Source organism: Struthio camelus, chromosome 2 (assembly GCF_040807025.1).
Source record: "Struthio camelus isolate bStrCam1 chromosome 2, bStrCam1.hap1, whole genome shotgun sequence".
Lineage (NCBI taxonomy): Eukaryota > Metazoa > Chordata > Aves > Struthioniformes > Struthionidae > Struthio > Struthio camelus.
Genome location: NC_090943.1, coordinates 69,006,138 through 69,025,055, shown reverse-complemented (window position 1 = coordinate 69,025,055; position 18,918 = coordinate 69,006,138). Strand labels below are relative to the sequence as shown.

General features: G+C 36.3%; 1 protein-coding gene across 7 annotated transcripts in view; it reads left to right on the top strand.

Annotated features, from left to right (window-relative positions):
- GALNT1 (polypeptide N-acetylgalactosaminyltransferase 1) overlaps positions 1-18,918 on the top strand; it is a 95,485-nt gene that overhangs the window by 65,727 nt on the left and 10,840 nt on the right. For all 7 annotated transcript variants that reach the window (XM_068936182.1, XM_068936181.1, XM_068936185.1 and 4 more), the window contains 5 exons: positions 4,779-4,945; positions 11,141-11,348; positions 12,968-13,138; positions 14,480-14,597; positions 15,554-15,734. In XM_068936182.1, coding sequence (XP_068792283.1) covers positions 4,779-4,945; positions 11,141-11,348; positions 12,968-13,138; positions 14,480-14,597; positions 15,554-15,734 — 845 coding nt within the window. The remainder of the gene's footprint in view (positions 1-4,778; positions 4,946-11,140; positions 11,349-12,967; positions 13,139-14,479; positions 14,598-15,553; positions 15,735-18,918) is intronic.

The following is an 18,918-nucleotide window of genomic DNA, read 5'->3' as shown; positions in this document are numbered from 1 at the left end:
GTAGATTTTGTGTACCAAACATTTCTTAGCATAGATGGAAAGTAATTATATGACCTTTTGGAAGCAGGGTCATCCGAACTACTTTTTGGGTTTTTTTTTTTTTTTTAATCAAACAGAAGTGCCCTGGTTGGCCATTACTTGGCACCATCAAGTAGGAGCTTGAAATGTAGGCTTAGTTCATGCAGTTTCAGAAAGTTTTTATGATAACTCATACTCCTTGGCCAAAATTCCTACCTCTGGTAGAATGAGAATGTTAATTTAATTGATATGATTTATCTTCTCTCCTTTCAAGATAGTGCTGGAACAGCATATGAAGTCTGAGATTTAACAGCTTACCAGGTTGTCTGTACAGAGTTGCCTTACTCAATATCTCTAAGTTGGTTTAGAGGGGAGATTACAAAAATATTTGTACCCTGAGGTGAAAGAGAGAAAAGGACAGAAGTTTCATCAGAGGCTCTTCAGATGCATTTGAAATGGCACCAGGTTGTTATTAAATGGCCATCCACAATCCACTGAATAAAATTTCCCAAGAGATTTTTTTTTTTTAATAAACACCCCCATCTAAGAATCTGTAGAGCTTCTATATAGGACTCAACATCTTTGCAAAAAAGATGTGGTAAAAGAGGAAGTATAGCACAACTGACAGTTGCTTTTGTTCTTCCCTTATATATTTAAAACTGTGAGATCAGGTCACAGGGTGTTAGGGACAACCTTTATTTGTCTGGTTATCATTACTCCTCTTTAGAAGATGTTATATACATATATGCATATATCTGTCTTCCTTCCTTTTGAATTTAGTCCCTAAAATTTGAATTCATGTTGATGAAGGATTTAGGACCCGTTGCACTGTCTCTTACTCTTGAGGAGATGTGGACCTGGGGGTAACCACGTAGCTATAAGCAGTACCTGGCCAAAGCAATCTGATTATATGCAACAGAATTGCAGTGTGGAATTCTATGAAGAACATGTTCTAGGAGCATCTTACAGAGGTCAGGAGCTGAACAGTGTCTGTTACTGTCCTGTGGCTTGCTGTAAAGCAGCTTTAAAGAGTATACCCTCTAAACTTTTTTTTGGTGGTATATTGAAGATCTTGGATAATTTCCATTTTATTTCTCAATTACATAAAAGCGAGAAATAAAACATTAGGGAAGAATATGAGACTATTGAAGCTGAAGTTGGGGATTTCGATGTCTGAGAAGGAGGCTTGATATACAATAAAAACGTTACTGTTTTGAACAGGATATGTACTGGAGGAAATGTAGATTAATCAGACTTTTTGTTTTGATCATATTTTAACAATCTGGCCCACTTTTTTCCTGTGTCTTTAGGTAATAGGGCAGTAAGTCCCTGCTTGCATTTAAAATGTCTAAATGTCTTTTGGGAGTTTCCACAATCTAAATAGTATATGGAGCCACATTAGCCAGTGTTTTGCATGGTGACTGCCATAGATTAAAGAAAGGAGGATGCATTTCATGTGAAGTACACGTTCTCAGCTGCTATTTGGTTTTAAATTACTGAAGCTGGTATGCCTTCCTAATATTATGCAGTCAATTTGAAAATAGTTTGAGGTATGATCCAACAAAAGGAACATAATGTATTAATAGTGAATTGAAATTCAAATCTCCCTAATTCATACTGAGGATGTGTCATACCTCTGATGGTTCAGTTCTGCTATTAAAGTTGCATAACCCGTAGTTGAAACTAATGCTGTATATTACATTCTATAATAATCCCTTCCTGGGGAAATTTCTTTTCAAGCAAAAGACAGAAAAGACTCTCAATTTAAGCGTTTATGGGTAAGTGTAAAACATGAGGTTTACATAGAAGGCTAGTACTCTAATCACAGGTGTCAACTGTTCTGTTTCACTTCTGATTTATGTTTCTGTGGCAGTAAAGGGGGAGGGAGTGTCTGCTAATACCTTCAAGATGAACATCTTTTTTATTTTTTTGTATTCACAGTTTGTGCAAAAATATATGCAAAGAATGTATAGGAAAAGAGGTGAAAGGAGCATTACAAATCAGATATAGCGGTATTTATTCTTTCCTTTATCCTGCCTGCATTAACAAGTCTTTCTGGAATAGCATCAAATCAAATGCACTTTATTAAGAATAGCATTCAAAAAATACCATGCCAGTTTTGTTATGAAATACTGTCACGTTCCTGCTCATGAAAATAAGGCAGTCTTCATCACTCTTAAACTGTTACCCCAAAAGGATTCGATATCGGTGGTTGAGAATAGGCTTCATCAGCGAATCGTGTTGTGGAAATTAGGATATTCACCTCCTATAGGACACAGGCAGTGGGAGGGCCTGCGAGAGGGGTTCCCAACAACTTCATGTAGGCCTTCCAAGCCTCTTAGTGCTGCAAGGCTTCCCCTCAAAGAACAGTTCTTAAATGTTTCGATGTATTTAGACTTGGAACAATGTAAATGGTTTATAAACACGGTGGTCTCTGATCACTTGGCTAGCTTTTATTATGCCAATTCATTGATTTTTTTTTTTTTTAAACTCAGTAAAATACAATCTTCTCTAAAACCAAGCTAGATAAGGCTAGACGTGACAGATTTCAATTTACGATGCTGGATCCTCAGGCCACCTCAGGAAGAGATTCCTGTCAAATGAGGTAGGAACATTATTACTCTATTACTCTAAACAGAGATCAGCTAATTTAGAGTTCTCTTAACTTTCCTACAAATATCCTGTAAAAAGGACAGGAAGAATCAGTGGGTTTGTGTTACTGCTATAGCAGAAGGTCCGTAATCAGACACTTATTTCCCGGTCTAGGAAGCAGTGATGCTGCAGAAGAAATAAAATATTTGAGAATTTGTTTTAGTTTAGAGTAGTGAAAATGACTGAACAAGTAAAGAAACAGGAAAAAAAATTTTTTCCTTAAGTACTGATTTTTTTTTAATGTGAAATTCATAGTATTTTGGTTGAGAAATGCTTTATTTAAGTGATACCACAGAAATAGTACTTTATAAATTGTAGTACTGCACAAGTTTTCTTTATAAATGAATTAAATCAGAAAATACAGGGATATGTGGCTGCTCTTCCCCAAAGATTTTGTGACAATCACTCCTGTGTGATAAATAATTAAATTTGTTCTTAATTCTAGTTAAGTATAATATTGAAGACAGATTGTGCCTCATCCTTCAAAGGTATTGCTGTTGCAAATCTCAAAAGTGAGATATGATTCCACAGAAGCTCTTCATGATATTTCTTGAATAACACCTGCTCTTCACTGACCTTTTCTGGGATTTGGGTGCGCCTTGGACTTCTGTCACTACTGTAGAGTTGAAATGCTTCTATGTTATGTGAGCTGCTCTCACTTGCAAGAACTCTCTGCCTGGCCAAGTTCTCCAGCAAATACAATGCATATGTTCAAGGGGTGGATAGCCCAGCTTTGGCTGATGTTCATGGGGTTCCCTGCTTTTCCGCAGGAATACAGGGTGAGAATAGATGTGGCTTTCATGGTCCTATGCTGACAGGTTGTTCCTTTTTATATGTCAAAGGTGGAAGATGTATACTTCTCAGGCCCTCAGACTGGGCCACTGCTGTTGAGGTGGCAGGCTTGACTAGCATATGTATCTTGTTAGCATATTTTAATAGTATATAGATCAGGTTACGTAGTGAATTGATTCAGTGATTTGGGATCTGGTAAAAGCTTTTCTGTTGGAATGAAGCTCCACGAATATATTTTTTTCCTCTTAAATATTTTTCTTGTGTATGAGAGCTGCATATCTTTGTTTCCTTTTGATTCTTAAAGGATTTAGTACCATCAAATTTTATGCAAGCTTCCATGTGTGATTTTGAACGTGCAGGAAGAGCAGATCTATGCAAAGAACCAATAAATTTTCGTTGTTGTTTTTCAGAGCAGAATTGTATTTTCGGAATTGTTAGAGTATGTTATGAACAACGTACTTTTTTTTTCCTAGGAGATGCTGAAAATATCACTTATTTTTAAAATAGCATTGTAGAGAGCATTAAATGTTGGTTATATAAGGGATATCTGGACTGTATATATAACTTTTTGCATAAATATCCTATATATGCACTATTTGGAGAGCTATGCCTTTAGTCTTCTCTATGAACTTTGGAATGTGAATATATATGCATATTTTTAATTTGATCAGCTTTTATATCACCTCCAACATGTATAGGATGGAAAAAGATCCTTTGTGTAATAGAAACCCATTAAATCATCAAATAGACTTGATTCATCAGTATTGTCAGTAGTATGCATATAGTCTTTGCTTTTTCCAAATGTAAACTGTGTCCTGAACTGTGTTCTTCCTTTAGCCATGAATTATTTGTTTTTATTTATTGTATGCTACTTATGTTTATGTTTTGTGTCTTTGAAAGTTATCCGTTTCTTACCTTGTGCATCTCTCTACCCTCTGCTCCTTCCCCACTGCAATACTAAGATTTCCCCTTTTCCCTCTGAGGGAGCGTAGACCTAAATTAAGGGCTCAGATTAGTGTATTTGGATGTAACTCACGAAACAGAGGTAGAAAAGAATATTGTTATTGTGTGCCTATGTTAACGGTATGAATGTTACTTTCATTTCTAGCTTTGATTATTTTTAAAGATAGGATGGAATACATGAGTGTATGTTTGTTACATGAAAATATACATATGCAGTGTTTGCCTCTTCATCCTACTTTGCATACAATTGATATATCATAAATGTTACAGTTAGTTTTGATAGGTGGAAATGCACATCAATGTTGCAATTCTAAGGCCTGAACTGTAAAATATTTGTCTTTTTTGGTTTACAGGTGTAAAACAAAGGTGTATCTAGACAACCTTCCCACAACAAGTGTTGTCATTGTTTTTCACAATGAGGCTTGGAGCACACTTCTGCGAACTGTTCATAGTGTGATAAACCGGTCACCACGACACATGCTGGAAGAAATCGTACTCGTGGATGATGCCAGTGAAAGAGGTAATAGCAAATCTTGCTGATATGCTGGGTTGCTGCTCTTTTTACTTCAAAAATTGAGATTGATTTTCCCCCCCCTCCCCCGGATTTAGCTTTAGTTTGGCTAAACACAGTGTTTGGAGGGGGGAAGAGATAGTGAGCAATGCATATAGTGAAGCTCAGGTGGATCGTTCTGCACTGGTGAAAGCTTATCTATCTATTTACTTTTCTGTTGACAGTGCTGCATTTGTATTGTTTCCTCTTTTAATGGGTTTGTCCTACTACTGCTTTCATCTTTTGCATTTGGCATTTTAACAGGTTCCTAAAGCTTGAGGGCACTTAAAACTTGAATCACCTGATAAATAATAACAAAGGCAACTTTATTCCTAAACAAAACCAAAAACACTCCTAACTTACTGCCTCTACCACCATCAGACTTGGAGCTCAGAAAGATTAATTTTGATTATTCAGTTTGTGGGAAGTTGAATTCAGTTCGAGTTGTAAGAGATTCTGCTTTTTAATCACTATCACTCAACATGAAAATTCCATGCTATATAGTGAAACTTTTCATGTGCAATGAAATTAATGGAAAAAACTTGAAGCTGATTTCTTGAAAATAATTTTTTTTAGATTTTACTCCTTTTTTACAATATAATGAAAATAGAAATAATATCCTAGATAGTAGATGATATTAATAATTGGTATTTAACTTGAGCCTTGATTAGTCTTCCCAAGTGGTGTGGGTTATAAAGTGTATCTGATAAGTTTTTTTTCTTTTCTTGCATTCGTTTATGAGAATGAAAGGCCATCATGTTTTGTGTTGGTTTAATTTTGATCTTAAGTGTCATAATATACTGAAAGTTTTCCAGTAGCATTGGTTGTTAGATGTCACTTGATGAAAGTCATGGCAGCCACCAGTTGTAGGCTGTACTGGCAAGATATATCTGTATCAGTAGAAATTCCCATGCTTTAGTAGAGAAAGGCTTTAACACCCAGCATGCTGACGTGTCAGCTTGAGCCTTCCAATTCCAATGCTGCAACCCATGTTGTATTCCTTATGTTAATTCCAGGGCCAGAGGGAGATGGGTGACTCTTATATGTCCAAACAACTAAAATCTGTGAATGAAAGGAGATGCTGGATTTAGATCATATGGTTTTGAGTAGCATTAGGGTGCACCAGTTAACGAATGGTAACAGGAGTTTTTATAACGCATAGGTGAAGCACTCTGGGAGCTGATTCCTGCTCTTCATATCTAATGTGGTGGAAAGTATAAGTTTGTTCTTCAGGTTGCATGTGCATATGATACTTTTAACATATTGCCTGACCTCTTCCGAAGTGTGGAGCTCTACAGTACAGCTGGTTGTGGAGTATCTGAGTAGAAGAAAGCAAGAGCATTATCAGCTATCTGAGCTCTGACCAATCTGCTTTCCGAAGCAGAAGTAACGCATGTGCTCAGGTTGTGTTTGAATTCATGTAAGTCTGTGTCCCTCTCCTTTCTCTCGCACCTGATGCTAACTTTAAATCCTTTAACCAAATTTGGTGCAGTTCAGTGTGAAAGAGAGAGGGGCCTTAAAGACCATTACACTCTGGAAGAGGATGAATGCCCCGACCCAAGGGGAAGGCTGCTACACTAAGGTGCTCCAAATTAGATGAAAGGCGTCGTTAACTTTGGCCTTTAGAAAAGCACAAGATCAAATTAAGTCTTTTTTTGCTTGTGGGGAATTTGTAACTGCAGCCCTCAGTTTCTCATAGCTAATCAATCTTTATATAAATATTCCAGTTTTCTTTAGTGCTTGTGGAACTGCTCAGCTCTCCTGGAGTTGTTCCCAGGGAAAAATCCTCTTTTTAATGCAGACGCTAATATTTCGGATCTGAGTGCCTATATTAGGTTATTGTAAAGATAGATGCTTCCCTGAGAAATAGAGTACCTTTGTTTTGGCTAGCTTCTGTGCATAAACTTACCATAAACTTTGTTTTCCTAGTGAAAATGTGCTCAGTTTCCTTTGTCCAAACAATCTTTGGCAGTAATTCAAATCAATGCAAACAATTGTGACAGGTCAGCTTTCAAGGTAACTTAGAAATAAAGAGCAATCTGATAGTAAGATGATGTAGACGTAGTATTTCTTGTGTCTTGTCTCTTCGATATTTTTGGTGCTTTTTTTTCTTTTTTTTTAAGTCACTTTTATCATAGCACTAGCCATATCTTCATTATGAAGTAGAATTATAGCCCAGACAGAAAATACGTATAGCTTTTTGTTGTTGTTTCTGGTTTGTTTGGGTTAGGTAGAAAAAACAAGGTAACTTCTTTCTAGGCTGAAAGACACTAGCATTTCAGAATTTTGTTTGTTATTGAACCTCTTTCTATAAGTAGTTTTTAAATCTGTGTTCTTGATTTCAGAACACGCGAGCATCGTTTCATTTTAAGGATTTTAAATATTATTATTATTTTCTGTATTATTTGCGGCTATTCTCAACAGTTACAGACAGCTTTTTTGCAAGAGCGTTATGTTTTTGGCAGACATGCTTTTACATTAAGCAAAACTGAAGGATATGATGCCTGAAAATATAAAGGCTTTAGCATATGCTACTTAAATATTCTCTTTGTATTGAACTAAAACAGCAGACTTTTCCAGAAAAAGAAAATGTTCAGCCTGAGTAATATATTTTGAATTCTAGCATCAGAGTCAATTTAATTGGAATAAAGTAAGCATTCAGTCTGCCTGAAGCACACTTTGTACCTGCCGGTGTCATGCGTTTAGCAGAACAAATTTGCATAATATCACACACTTATTTACACTGGAAAGAAAAGCTTTGGAGAGACAAGACACATTTGTAATGCTTGCTTCTCTCGTTATTGATCGGGAATGTATTTTTGTTGTTGTTGTTTTTAAGTATTGATCTTTAGCTACTTTGCCAAGAAGTCAACAGAAGAAACAGAAACAGTCGGTACTTAAAACTAGGTCAGCACTGAATGGCCGAGTGTAGGCATATTGCATCAGGATAAAAACACACTCGCAGAAGTTATACAGATGCATTTCAAAGCAATGCAACTAAACTTCCGTTTCTGCAAATAACATCTCCTAAGTTCATGTTTCTTAAAACTGTATTTGCATGCTCATATATGGTAAATTTGTCTTATTTTAGTGTAATAAAAACATTTTGTTTGAATCTTAGTGCTTTATTTATATTCATAGAATATATATTTCAATACAGCTCAGCAGTAGAATTATTCCATTATTTTTCAGTTTGTACACTTGTTTGACTTGAATATATTTGCTTTTCTTGTCATCTCGGCTTTTAGTTCTGCTGCTGCCACAGAAGATGCTCTTTAAACTGTCTGTGATGCTAACTAAAATTATGTACCCTTTGATATAGAAAAGTATTTAAAAAAGGAATATCCAGGAGAAGGAGTTAAATGGAACCAAAATTATGTCTCTGAATACACATGAAGTACTATTCTCCCGAGTAAAAGTTTTTTTTTTAAAGTATTACCAAAACCTCACTCTGATGTTAGAAATGCATGAGGCTAAGCTAAAAATTTACTCAGACACTCTGTTATTATCCCAGGCCACTCTTAAACAACTGACTGTGCAATGCATAAACTTTTGAGTGTTTTTATGTAGGGTTTAGTATAAACACAACAAACAGGTTTGCATAGAAGATGGCCTTTAAAGCTTAATTCTGGCATTTCAAGCAGGCCAAAGTATATTAGACAATTAAAAGACTGTTCAAATACTTTCTTAAGAGAAAAAGAGGTCTCACTTTCCAAGAAGTTACTGTCGGTTTCTGGCTGGGTGACTAGTGGCATCCAAGTCCAGAACTACAGGTACAGCCCCTTGCTGCTTGAACTGAAGGAACAGTATGTGAAGGATGGTGACTATATATTGCTGTAAGAGTCGGTGCTTTGAGCGGAAATATGCCGCTTACATGTGGGCGTTTAGCCCTAACTGCTGAGTAGCAGAGGAACATGAGAAATCTTGATGCCCGAGTTCCATGCCCTTGTAGGGACAGAAAGGAAGAAGCATCAAGCCTTACCTTTTTTTTTTTCCTATTTTTTATTGAAATTTTAGGAATGTTTTAAAGGCCCAGTTACTGAATATCTGAAACACTTTCTGGAAATACTCCCTTCTGAAGTTAATGGAGCTGTTTTGAACAAGGTGGTAGTTAGGAAGAATATTTTTACAGATGTGGTTAAATATGGGAGGAAGACGGTTCTTAACCCTATTCCTTCCAAAGTTAAAACACCTCACCTGGCTCCTTGATTCCTGCCCCTCCCGACCTGCAAGATACCTTTTTCTAGGCACTTGAAAAGATAAATCGAAATTTGAAATACTTTTATTTTACGAAGAAGTTGTAGGTAGGACTTAAGTTTTTGATATGCAATGTATTGAGCATGCCTTTCTGTAATGTAACTAAAACAAATGAATTTCATGTTCTTGGCTGGACACAGTTATGTTGCTGGAATCTTACTCGCTTCCTCCTGGCAGAACTTGACCTTCCTTCTGTTAAGGCGGTTGCTCATTCCAGGCACAATGCCATTCATTACATTCATTCATCTTTAAGGGGTTAGAACTACTTTAAAAGGCTATCAGCACTACATCTGAAATATGCAGCGCAGCATGTCGGTTTGTTTGACTTGTCACCTGGCTCACGAAGTTGCTAGCAGAGAGAGGGATGCTTCACTGCTGCAGTCTGGTTGTGTATATCATGCAAGCTGTAGGACTTAAAACTGGAAATACTAGTTCTTTCAAATTAGTAACTTCGTAAGGCTGCCTACCCTGTAAAGAGATGAGATTATATTTGCCGCTGTTTCGGTCAGCCAAATGATTTGTTTGTGCTCCTCCTCAAAAGGCCTGCAAAATTTTAGGGACATGTGCAAACCAAGTGGCTTGTACTACCAAACATTTATTTACTGAATCCCTGTTAATATGTACATTAAGAATTAACTTGCTTTGATTTTATCTGGAGACAAATATCTATTTAAAATATATCAAACTTTTAAGCCCTTAGCGCAGTTCAGCTTTCAAGATACGTCAGAACTAATTTCTGAGGGTTTTAGTGACTATCCAACCAAGTAAAGAAAAAAATGAGGGAGAAATTAGAGCTCATTCAACCAGAACAGTGATGGGGAAATGGTAATCACCCTCAGGTCAGCTCTGCCTCTCCAGATTTGCAATACAGCCACTAAGAATTTATGGCATTATTTGTTTATTTATTCCCCCTTCCCTCCAGTGTCACACTTACTCTTCCACGAGGTGCTGCCTTACAGTGAATCCTCCCACAGACTTTGCACTGTTGTAGCACAAGTCTCATGTGTGTTAGGTATATCAACTAATATATTCTGTAGCTGTTTTTAAAACATATATATTTATTTTTGCCTTTATTTTAGATTTGAAATCTGCAAGTTATTGCAGATGGCTTTGTTTCTGTGTCTGGCAATTGCATTCTCCTTCTATTCTTTGTTCTTCCTTTGGTATCATCCATCATAAGCTAATTTTTCATGATGTACAAAGATTGTGCCCAGTAAAGGGAAACCTGTTAATTTGGCAGCTACTTGTATTACAAGTAATTTTGTGTCCCTAGGCAAATGAAGTCAGTTAAGGCTGTGGCATTTTGAATAATTTGTTCCTCGAATAAACTAGTTCATTTGCGATTCAGATATTCATTTATGTATAGCTGATTTTGCCTTTATTTTTATTTTTAGGTGTTAATAAAGAAGATCTTAGCCAAAAAATCTAAAGAAAGCAGAAGTGATTTAGTTGTGTTTTAAACTCGGCTTGCAAAGAAATTATCTGTAAGATGCAATACTGTAGGAGAGGATACGTTATAGGTGCTAGGCAGCCAATTTCTCTGTATTCTTGGTAGATAACTGTATGCACAAGGAAGTTTGCGCATAGGTTTTTGAAAGCAAGGTGTGTATCTAGCCCATAATAATAATAGTGTCTGTCCCATCTGATTTCTGTGTAAGCATTCTACACTCTCTGTTTTGCTGCTTCCAGTAATGAAGAGGAGGATGAACTTCCTGCTCTCCCAAGTGAAACACATGTAGATATGGAAGGGCATATTATGAAGTGAAGAATAAGCAGTAGAGAAAACTAGGTCAGAAAGTAGGAAAAGGATAGAAAGAGATGAGGAAATGTCTCTTACTTCAAGGTGCATCATCAGAAAAAGCAATTTTATGTAACTGATGGTTTCTGTGGTTTGATCTTTCCTGGCAGACTTCTTGAAGAGACCACTGGAGAATTATGTGAAAAAATTAAAAGTCCCTGTTCATGTGATTCGAATGGAACAACGTTCTGGATTGATCAGAGCCAGATTAAAGGGAGCTGCTGCTTCTAAAGGCCAGGTCATCACCTTCTTAGATGCTCATTGTGAATGTACAGTAGGCTGGCTTGAACCTCTGCTGGCAAGGATCAAAGCTGACAGGTAATTTTTCCATCTATTGGTCCATGTTGTTTGTATGTTAGTAAAAAATGTTCTAAATATTACCATATAACCTACAAGCAAGTATTTATCTGCCTTTCAAAGAACTGGATTAATGCCATACTTTCCATCAGTGTTACAATAAAATACTAATTCAGTACAGCTTTTAAAAAGTAAAAACTTGGTTTAAATTGAAGTTTATATTAGGACATATGTGATAATGTGTTAAATACCAGGATATCTCAGCATGGATGGAGTTGAGAGTGGTGGAATTTGAGCACTTCTATCTATAGCCTGAACCACCCCTTTGTTAATTTAGGCAGATATTATTAAGAAAGAAATGAAGTCCTGATCTCACATAAAACCAGCACTAGGCAGGAGTTGTCAGATTTACTGGTCTTAGGTTCTCATTGCGATTCCTTTATTCCATAATATACTTGAGTTGTGGATTACCCGTGAATGAGTCGCATTCTGTGGTGTGACATGGTCTTCTGGGATGTGTTTTCTAAAGTTAAACTGGTTCCTGGAATCACAATGAGTAACATGTAGCCTTACATTTATATCACAAGTCAATATTCACAGCACGTATCCATGATAGTGTGATGGAAATTGTACTGAGAAGAAAAAACAAAGGTGAGAGAACTGTTCTGCTTTATAAAACGTTCATACATCTGAGTAGTAATTCTGCAGTTGCACACTGTTCTACTAGTAAACAGAGGCTAGACTAGACATTGATGTAAGTATGGTGATAGACATCTCTGCTTTGGTCTTATGCTTATTGTTATAAGTCACTTTTAAAATTTAGCATTACAAAATATGCCATTGCATAGTGAAAAGGCTGCAAGTAAATAATTTTTGTTCAGAACTGTGTTAAGACAAAATACTAACCGTTAAGATGATATCATCAGTGCACATTTGTGAGACTGTCATATGTAAATTATTGTTATGACTTGTGCAGGTGCTAAATAGGTCCTTAGAATTTAGTTGCAACCCTTAAATCCTTTTACATGGCTTTCCATGTGAGGAAGTCTGGCAAAAGGACCGTTGTTATTTAAGTGTTTCTAAGATGATTAGAATTTTTTATCTGTGACTACATGTCTTAATAATATCAGGACAGTGGGCAAGGAAGCCTCTTTCTGTTGACTTTTATGCAGTAATTGTATTTTATTAACAGTAGTTATCACTGCTTAGTGCTGATGGCATGTCAGAACACTTCCCCAGAGCAGATGATTGAATTTTCACTTCAAAACATGCAAGTTATTTTGACCGTGTAACTAGAAACCAGAACTTCTATATAATGCCACAATCACTATGTGGCATTGAGAAAGCTATGATCAATTTTTCCATCTGCAGGAAGAGGATGATTATAGATAATACTGGTAATACAAATACTGTTGAAAAATATTGACAGAATTAGGTCAGAAACACACTTTCCTTTAGATGAATTAATTCTAACTGGCAAGACAGAACTTGAACATATTTTATGGCAACCATCTTTTGAGTACTGTATTGTTAAACATAGTAGTTCTAAAATATAAGTTCTGTGTGTGTTAAAAATGAACTGAAACAAACATCTTTTCTGACACTTTAACTAATGGATTTTGCTCCTTTCCTCTCTCTAGGAGAACAGTAGTGTGTCCCATCATTGATGTAATTAGCGATGACACCTTTGAATATATGGCAGGTTCTGATATGACCTATGGTGGATTCAACTGGAAGCTGAATTTTCGTTGGTATCCTGTTCCTCAGAGAGAGATGGACCGACGGAAAGGAGATCGAACCCTTCCCGTTAGGTAATGAGAAGTGACAAATTGGTTGAAATGTTTGGCTTACGTATAGTCATATGCTCTCTAGCTTAATCTTGTATACAAGTCATTAATGAGTTATGTTATATCGTCATTTTGGTCTGTTTGAAGGAACAGCGTGAAAATTTTCTCACATGGATGGCTTGTTGCTAAATTTCAGTAGGACTAAAGGAAGCAGTCAGTTTGTCCCTTTAGGAATGTTTTTAAGTTTTATGCTAATTAATTTTTTACTAGTTTTCAGACTGCACAAGTTTTGATTGAAACTTGCCTTATTTTTATCATTTTTGTTATTTTTATTATTATTGTCAATATTTATATTATAGGAAAGTAAATGATATTTTGAAGCTGCTTGCATATGTCTGTCTATAGAGAGATATTTGTGTGTGACTGTGTGTGTATATACACCTATAAACTTAACATCTTTGAGGTACATAGATGGGAAGTGAATTTATACTAGCATGTCATGGAGATGTTATGACAAAGATGAGAAACACTGATTGTTGTGTAATATTTACTTTTTTACAATTACAAATTTACTCTTTCTGGCCTTATCACTCTGGGCAATATTTTCTTACTACAAAGGTGAGAGTATGGCCATTATTCTTTTGTTTGTTCATTTTTTTTCATTATGAAAATAAAAGAAATCGAAGGAACTTCTTAGGATATGGCAATTTTTTTTTGAGTTTTTTCCTTTTGGTTTAATCCTCTTTTTAGGGGGAAAAGCCACAAAAAATTTTTATTTACAAGTTGTGACCTAACTTGTATTTTACATGTCATTCAGGAAAAGCTTGAAATGTTTCTGGAAAATGACCGGTGATAGAAATGTTAAGTGTGAATAATTTGTTTATTTGAAGTATAAAATTATGTCATCAGCCTAATGTATAATTTATTTGGTTAATACAAAAATGGAAATTTGGGGGATTTTGCTAAATTTAAGAGAAACTAACATAGCTTTACTATTTTTTTTTTTTCTACCAATAGGGAATTTGTAAAGAAGCTCTGGGTGTTACCTGATTATGCTTCATTCAAAAAAATTCTATAATAGTGAAGGCAGGCATAGGCCACTTCATGGCATGTCATGATTTCTTAAAGAATAGTTACCAGAAATGTAAACGTTCTGCTAGAAGTTGGTTTCTCTTTATGTGACTTACCAGTACGGGAGACAAATCTCCTTTTTTTTCTTCTTTTTTTTTTTTTCCTACTTGGGAAATAAAAGGCCATTTTGTCCATGTGAGAGTGAAATATATTTAAATTACGTAAGTTTTCATAGTGACCAATATTCTGCTCTTTATTTTTTGTCTTTGTTTTGTTTTTTGTTTTTGTTTTCAGGACACCTACAATGGCAGGAGGTCTTTTTTCAATAGACAGAGATTACTTTCAGGAGATTGGAACATATGATGCTGGAATGGATATTTGGGGTGGAGAAAACCTAGAAATTTCCTTCAGGGTAAGTAAAAAATTCCTCTGTTCAGTATTTTACTACTCATGACAGTACAACTGAAATTCTGTACAATAGTCGTCTAATGAGTGCCGTGGGTTCCTCTCCGTGCACAGTTAGCTGTTTACTTCATGTGATGTTCCTCCAATGGACATGTGGAAAGACTGCATCTGTCAGTGAAGAAAAGTGTTTGGTGAACAGTTGGCAGCGCCTTGAGACAAAAAGATTGGAATGTTTATCCTGAATAAATAAATACTTTTCTGAAACTTCTCTGAAGGAGTTTGTATTAAAAACCAATTTGGGAGCATAAAATAAGGATTATGTCATCAGTGTATATTTAGGCTGTTATGTGAGTAGCTCAGTTATAAAACAGCAAAAAGAGGGTTTTCCAACTTAACGATTGCATGTTTTTCATTTGGATGTGGACCTAACTAGCATTGTTCTCACTTCTTCAGTTTCTACTAAACACCACTTTTTCCTTTTGCTTTACTTACTGGCTTAGAGTATATAGGTGGATACTTTTAAAGTAGTTCACATTGCAGAGTCTGGCATTTTTAGAGATCTAGAAAAAACCTGAAAATATTTGCAGAAACTTCTACTTGGGAAGTGCATATTTTTTCAGAGGAAGAATCTATTAAGAGTGGCCTTTGCGGACAGATTACTACCTGTTGCTTCCTAGTGATTCATGTGAGCCTTTCCTCTTCTTTCACTATCAGCTCTCCCAGTTCTCTACAGTAGTTTCTTGTTGATAAATTATTGCTGTGAGGCCTGACATACTCTCCTGCTACCCTAACTCAGGCTTGCAAGCATCCTTATCTGATGAGCAGAAAACTGGCTTATTTTCTCTTCCATCCAGTTATGTATTTGTTCTAGACCTGGACTAAAGTTGTTTGTCCAACTTGAAGAAAGGCAAATAACGAAGAAAGCATTTGAAACCTATGCAATAACTGCTTTATCACTTTCAGATTTGGCAGTGTGGTGGCACTTTGGAAATTGTAACTTGTTCACATGTTGGGCATGTGTTCAGAAAAGCAACGCCATACACTTTTCCTGGAGGTACAGGGCAGATAATCAACAAAAATAACAGGCGGCTTGCAGAAGTCTGGATGGATGAATTCAAAAACTTTTTTTACATCATTTCCCCAGGTGAGCAGGTCTTTGGTTATGAGAAATATCTATTAAGAGTTAAAAATTTAAGTACTACTGGGAAAGAATATCAGTATTTAAATAAAAATGTTACTATTTTGAAGTCCGTAAGTAAGCCAAAGTTCACGTAACAAGTACAAAGAGAAGTGGGTTTTGGTGAGGGGGTGCTTTTGTTTATTTTTTCTTTTTTTTCTTAAACATACACATGATTTGTGAATGAGCTTCCTGTACAGGAGAGTTAAAACTCAGTGGAACGTCAAAGAGCTCAACCGTAGTTCAGAAAATGCATCTCAGTGTGCTGGAGTTTGGCCCCTGGCTGCTATGTTGCAGGCATTCAAGGTTATAGGTCAGAAGTGACTTACATGAAACCCTGTAGCAGAGGTGGCAAAAGTGAGCATCATCTGGCTTAGCAGAGCTCACACTTATGTTTCTAAAACTGGATGTTAGTAAAGGAAGAGGATTTAAAATATGAGAGCAAATTTCCTATGAACTCAAATGTTCTGAAAAGGCTCAATTGGACAAGAGAGGAAGCCAGGGAAATACTGAATTATTAGTTTACGCTACAGCCTATATACTTTTTTTGGACTTGGAGCAACAGACATCCTGTCGAAATACTTCAGAGATTGTTAGAGACATTCAACTTTAAATATTAAATATTAGTTTTATATGCCACATCTACTTTTGCAAATAGGTATCCCTGTGACTTGCTTATTAAACAGATTAATATTGAAATTCAAAAGCTATAATGGAATGCAGTATGAATCCGAACAAAATCAAAAATTTTTTATAGGCTTTAAGAATACTTTTGAGAACAAGTGACCACACTGCTTTATCCTTTTTTTCCTCAACAGAATGCATTACTCCAATAAGATAGTGCAGGATTTTTTTGATAGGGAAATTCTTGGTACTAGTCAAAGCCTTTTAGGTGAAGTCAAAAGCTAATGGCGTATGGTTTCTGCCATCTATAGTTATTAATGAAAGCATTATGAGTTCAAATGTGACATGTATAGATATATCATAGAAAAAGCTTGTATGAAAAGCTGCAGTTATACTCTTCATTATGATTGTTTTTATGCATCCAGGTCAAGCCAGATATTTAAATGTATTATGTAGCTTATTTTTGTGGTTAGGTGTTCCCAGCTAACTCTTAAAAGTAAGCCAAAATTACTAAACAGCATGATAAGGCTCTATTACTTTACGTATGATCTTTATAGTCCTTCTATTTCATGTGGAGGCCATAAGCTAGGAAAGCAGTTACACTGTTTCAACTTTGTAGACTGGTTCTTCTGAAGGTGTTTGGGGTTTTTTTGTTGTTTTTGTTTTTGTTTTTTTTCAGAGCTTTGCAATATTGTGGAGTATACATGCTGTTTCCTGATAGGAAAAAAAAAAAAAGGAATGAAAGATACTCTAGTTTAAAATAGGATAAAAGTTTTAAAATGCTGAAAATAACTGCAGCAATTATCTATAATTACACTGTATATTCTCTTTTTTTCCCCAGGAGGTATGTCTATGCAGTTTGGTGTATGCTAATAACCTGAATTCTATGCAGATAGGGATGTGTTCTTGCCAAGCTCCTCTTAGAGCATCTCTACCTGCTGACAGGCACACAGTCTTATTTGTGTACTCATATCCATACTGACACTGCACTAAAGTTTGATGCTAGATTTTCCAAGAGTATCAAGAATTGTAGGATCTGTAGCACCTGAGTAAGTTGGGTTATTTTGAAATTCGTTTGGTGCCTGGAGCTGTGAAAAATAGTACTGTGGTTCATCCAGTTAGCTATGAAGTAATATTTATTGTTCAGAGAATGGACTTACAAATTATACTGATGCTATCAGTGCTGCTCATGCCTCATGCTTTTTTTTTTTTTTTTTTCTTTCTCTCCCCTCTGCCCCCATCTCTCTTCCTGCTTCTCTGATGTGCAAGTTGTGAGAACTGGTTAGTATTAACTAGAAAAGATTACTATTTTGGGAGCCTTTATAGGGAAGCTCACAACCTCCTTACCACTGCTATTTTGTTACCTCCTGCGTTACCTGAGTTATGCAGATCCATGATTCACCTGTAGACAGCAAATACATCACTGTAAATTTTAGTAAGTCTTTTGGGGCCCATAGTGGTTTTAGGGAACTTGGCGAAGCTCTGCTACGTTGACTCATTTAGCGATATTCTGGTTTCCTTGGTAAGATAAAGACGAAATGTTCAGTACTTGCAGAATGATAGCATAGCGACCCTCTGGCAGGCTACGGTATACAACCTGCAAAACTCTTTAATTGCCAGTGCAGTGTGTACTTTCAATATTACTGTGACAGCGTGTCACACACAACTTCTTGCAAGGAGTTAGGTAAGAATTTTTAAGCGGATGCTGGTTTGCAAGCCTGGGTGCAGATAAGCAACGAAATTGTGCAGCTCTCTGTGCACCCACGTCTTTCCTTATCTATTCAGTGAGAAGATGGGTGTCTCACCTGGGTGAGAAAACTGGGTGTTGGAAGAGGGCATCATTGAGCCTAGCTAATAACAGATTTATTTCCTCCTCTATATCAATTCCCTTCTGCTCTTCCACAGCAGTGAAGCACAGAGGGATTGGTCCAGGAAACAAAGCCTGAGATTCCCGGATAGTTTTCCCACTTCATATAATCTGTGTTATCGGGAAGGGGGGGAACAATTTGAATGGTAGGAATTTGAGAGACTTTTTGCTATTGATGTAATGTAGTTAAATGGAAAGTTCTTCTAAAATAAGCCTGTAATCCTTTTTTCTTTAACAAGTACAGCTTAGTAGAAATTGTTGCTTGTTTGTTGCTAAGCTTTCATGCGTTTAGAAGCCAGCTTTCTGTTTAGAATTGGATAGGTACAGATAGGGGGTGAACAGGAAAATGTTGCAGCTGCTGCTCAGCCCAAATCAAACCTGTCTCATTGCGTGCAGCAGCTATTCTCTGTGACAGTAATGGCACTAGTTATAATCCTTTCTCACTAGACTGCAGTTTTCCTCAAGATCTTGTGTTATAGCAGGGCACTGTTTGACTTGATGGTTTCACTTGCTCTTTTTCTTGCGTCACTTTCCCAGACCATTTCCTGTTAGTTCTTCAGAAAATGGATTTGAGACGTTCAGGTGTTATTCTTGTTTCCTGTTAGCCTGTCCCAGAGATTCTGCCACTTCTTTGTTTATATTTTCTAGTCTTATCCTTTC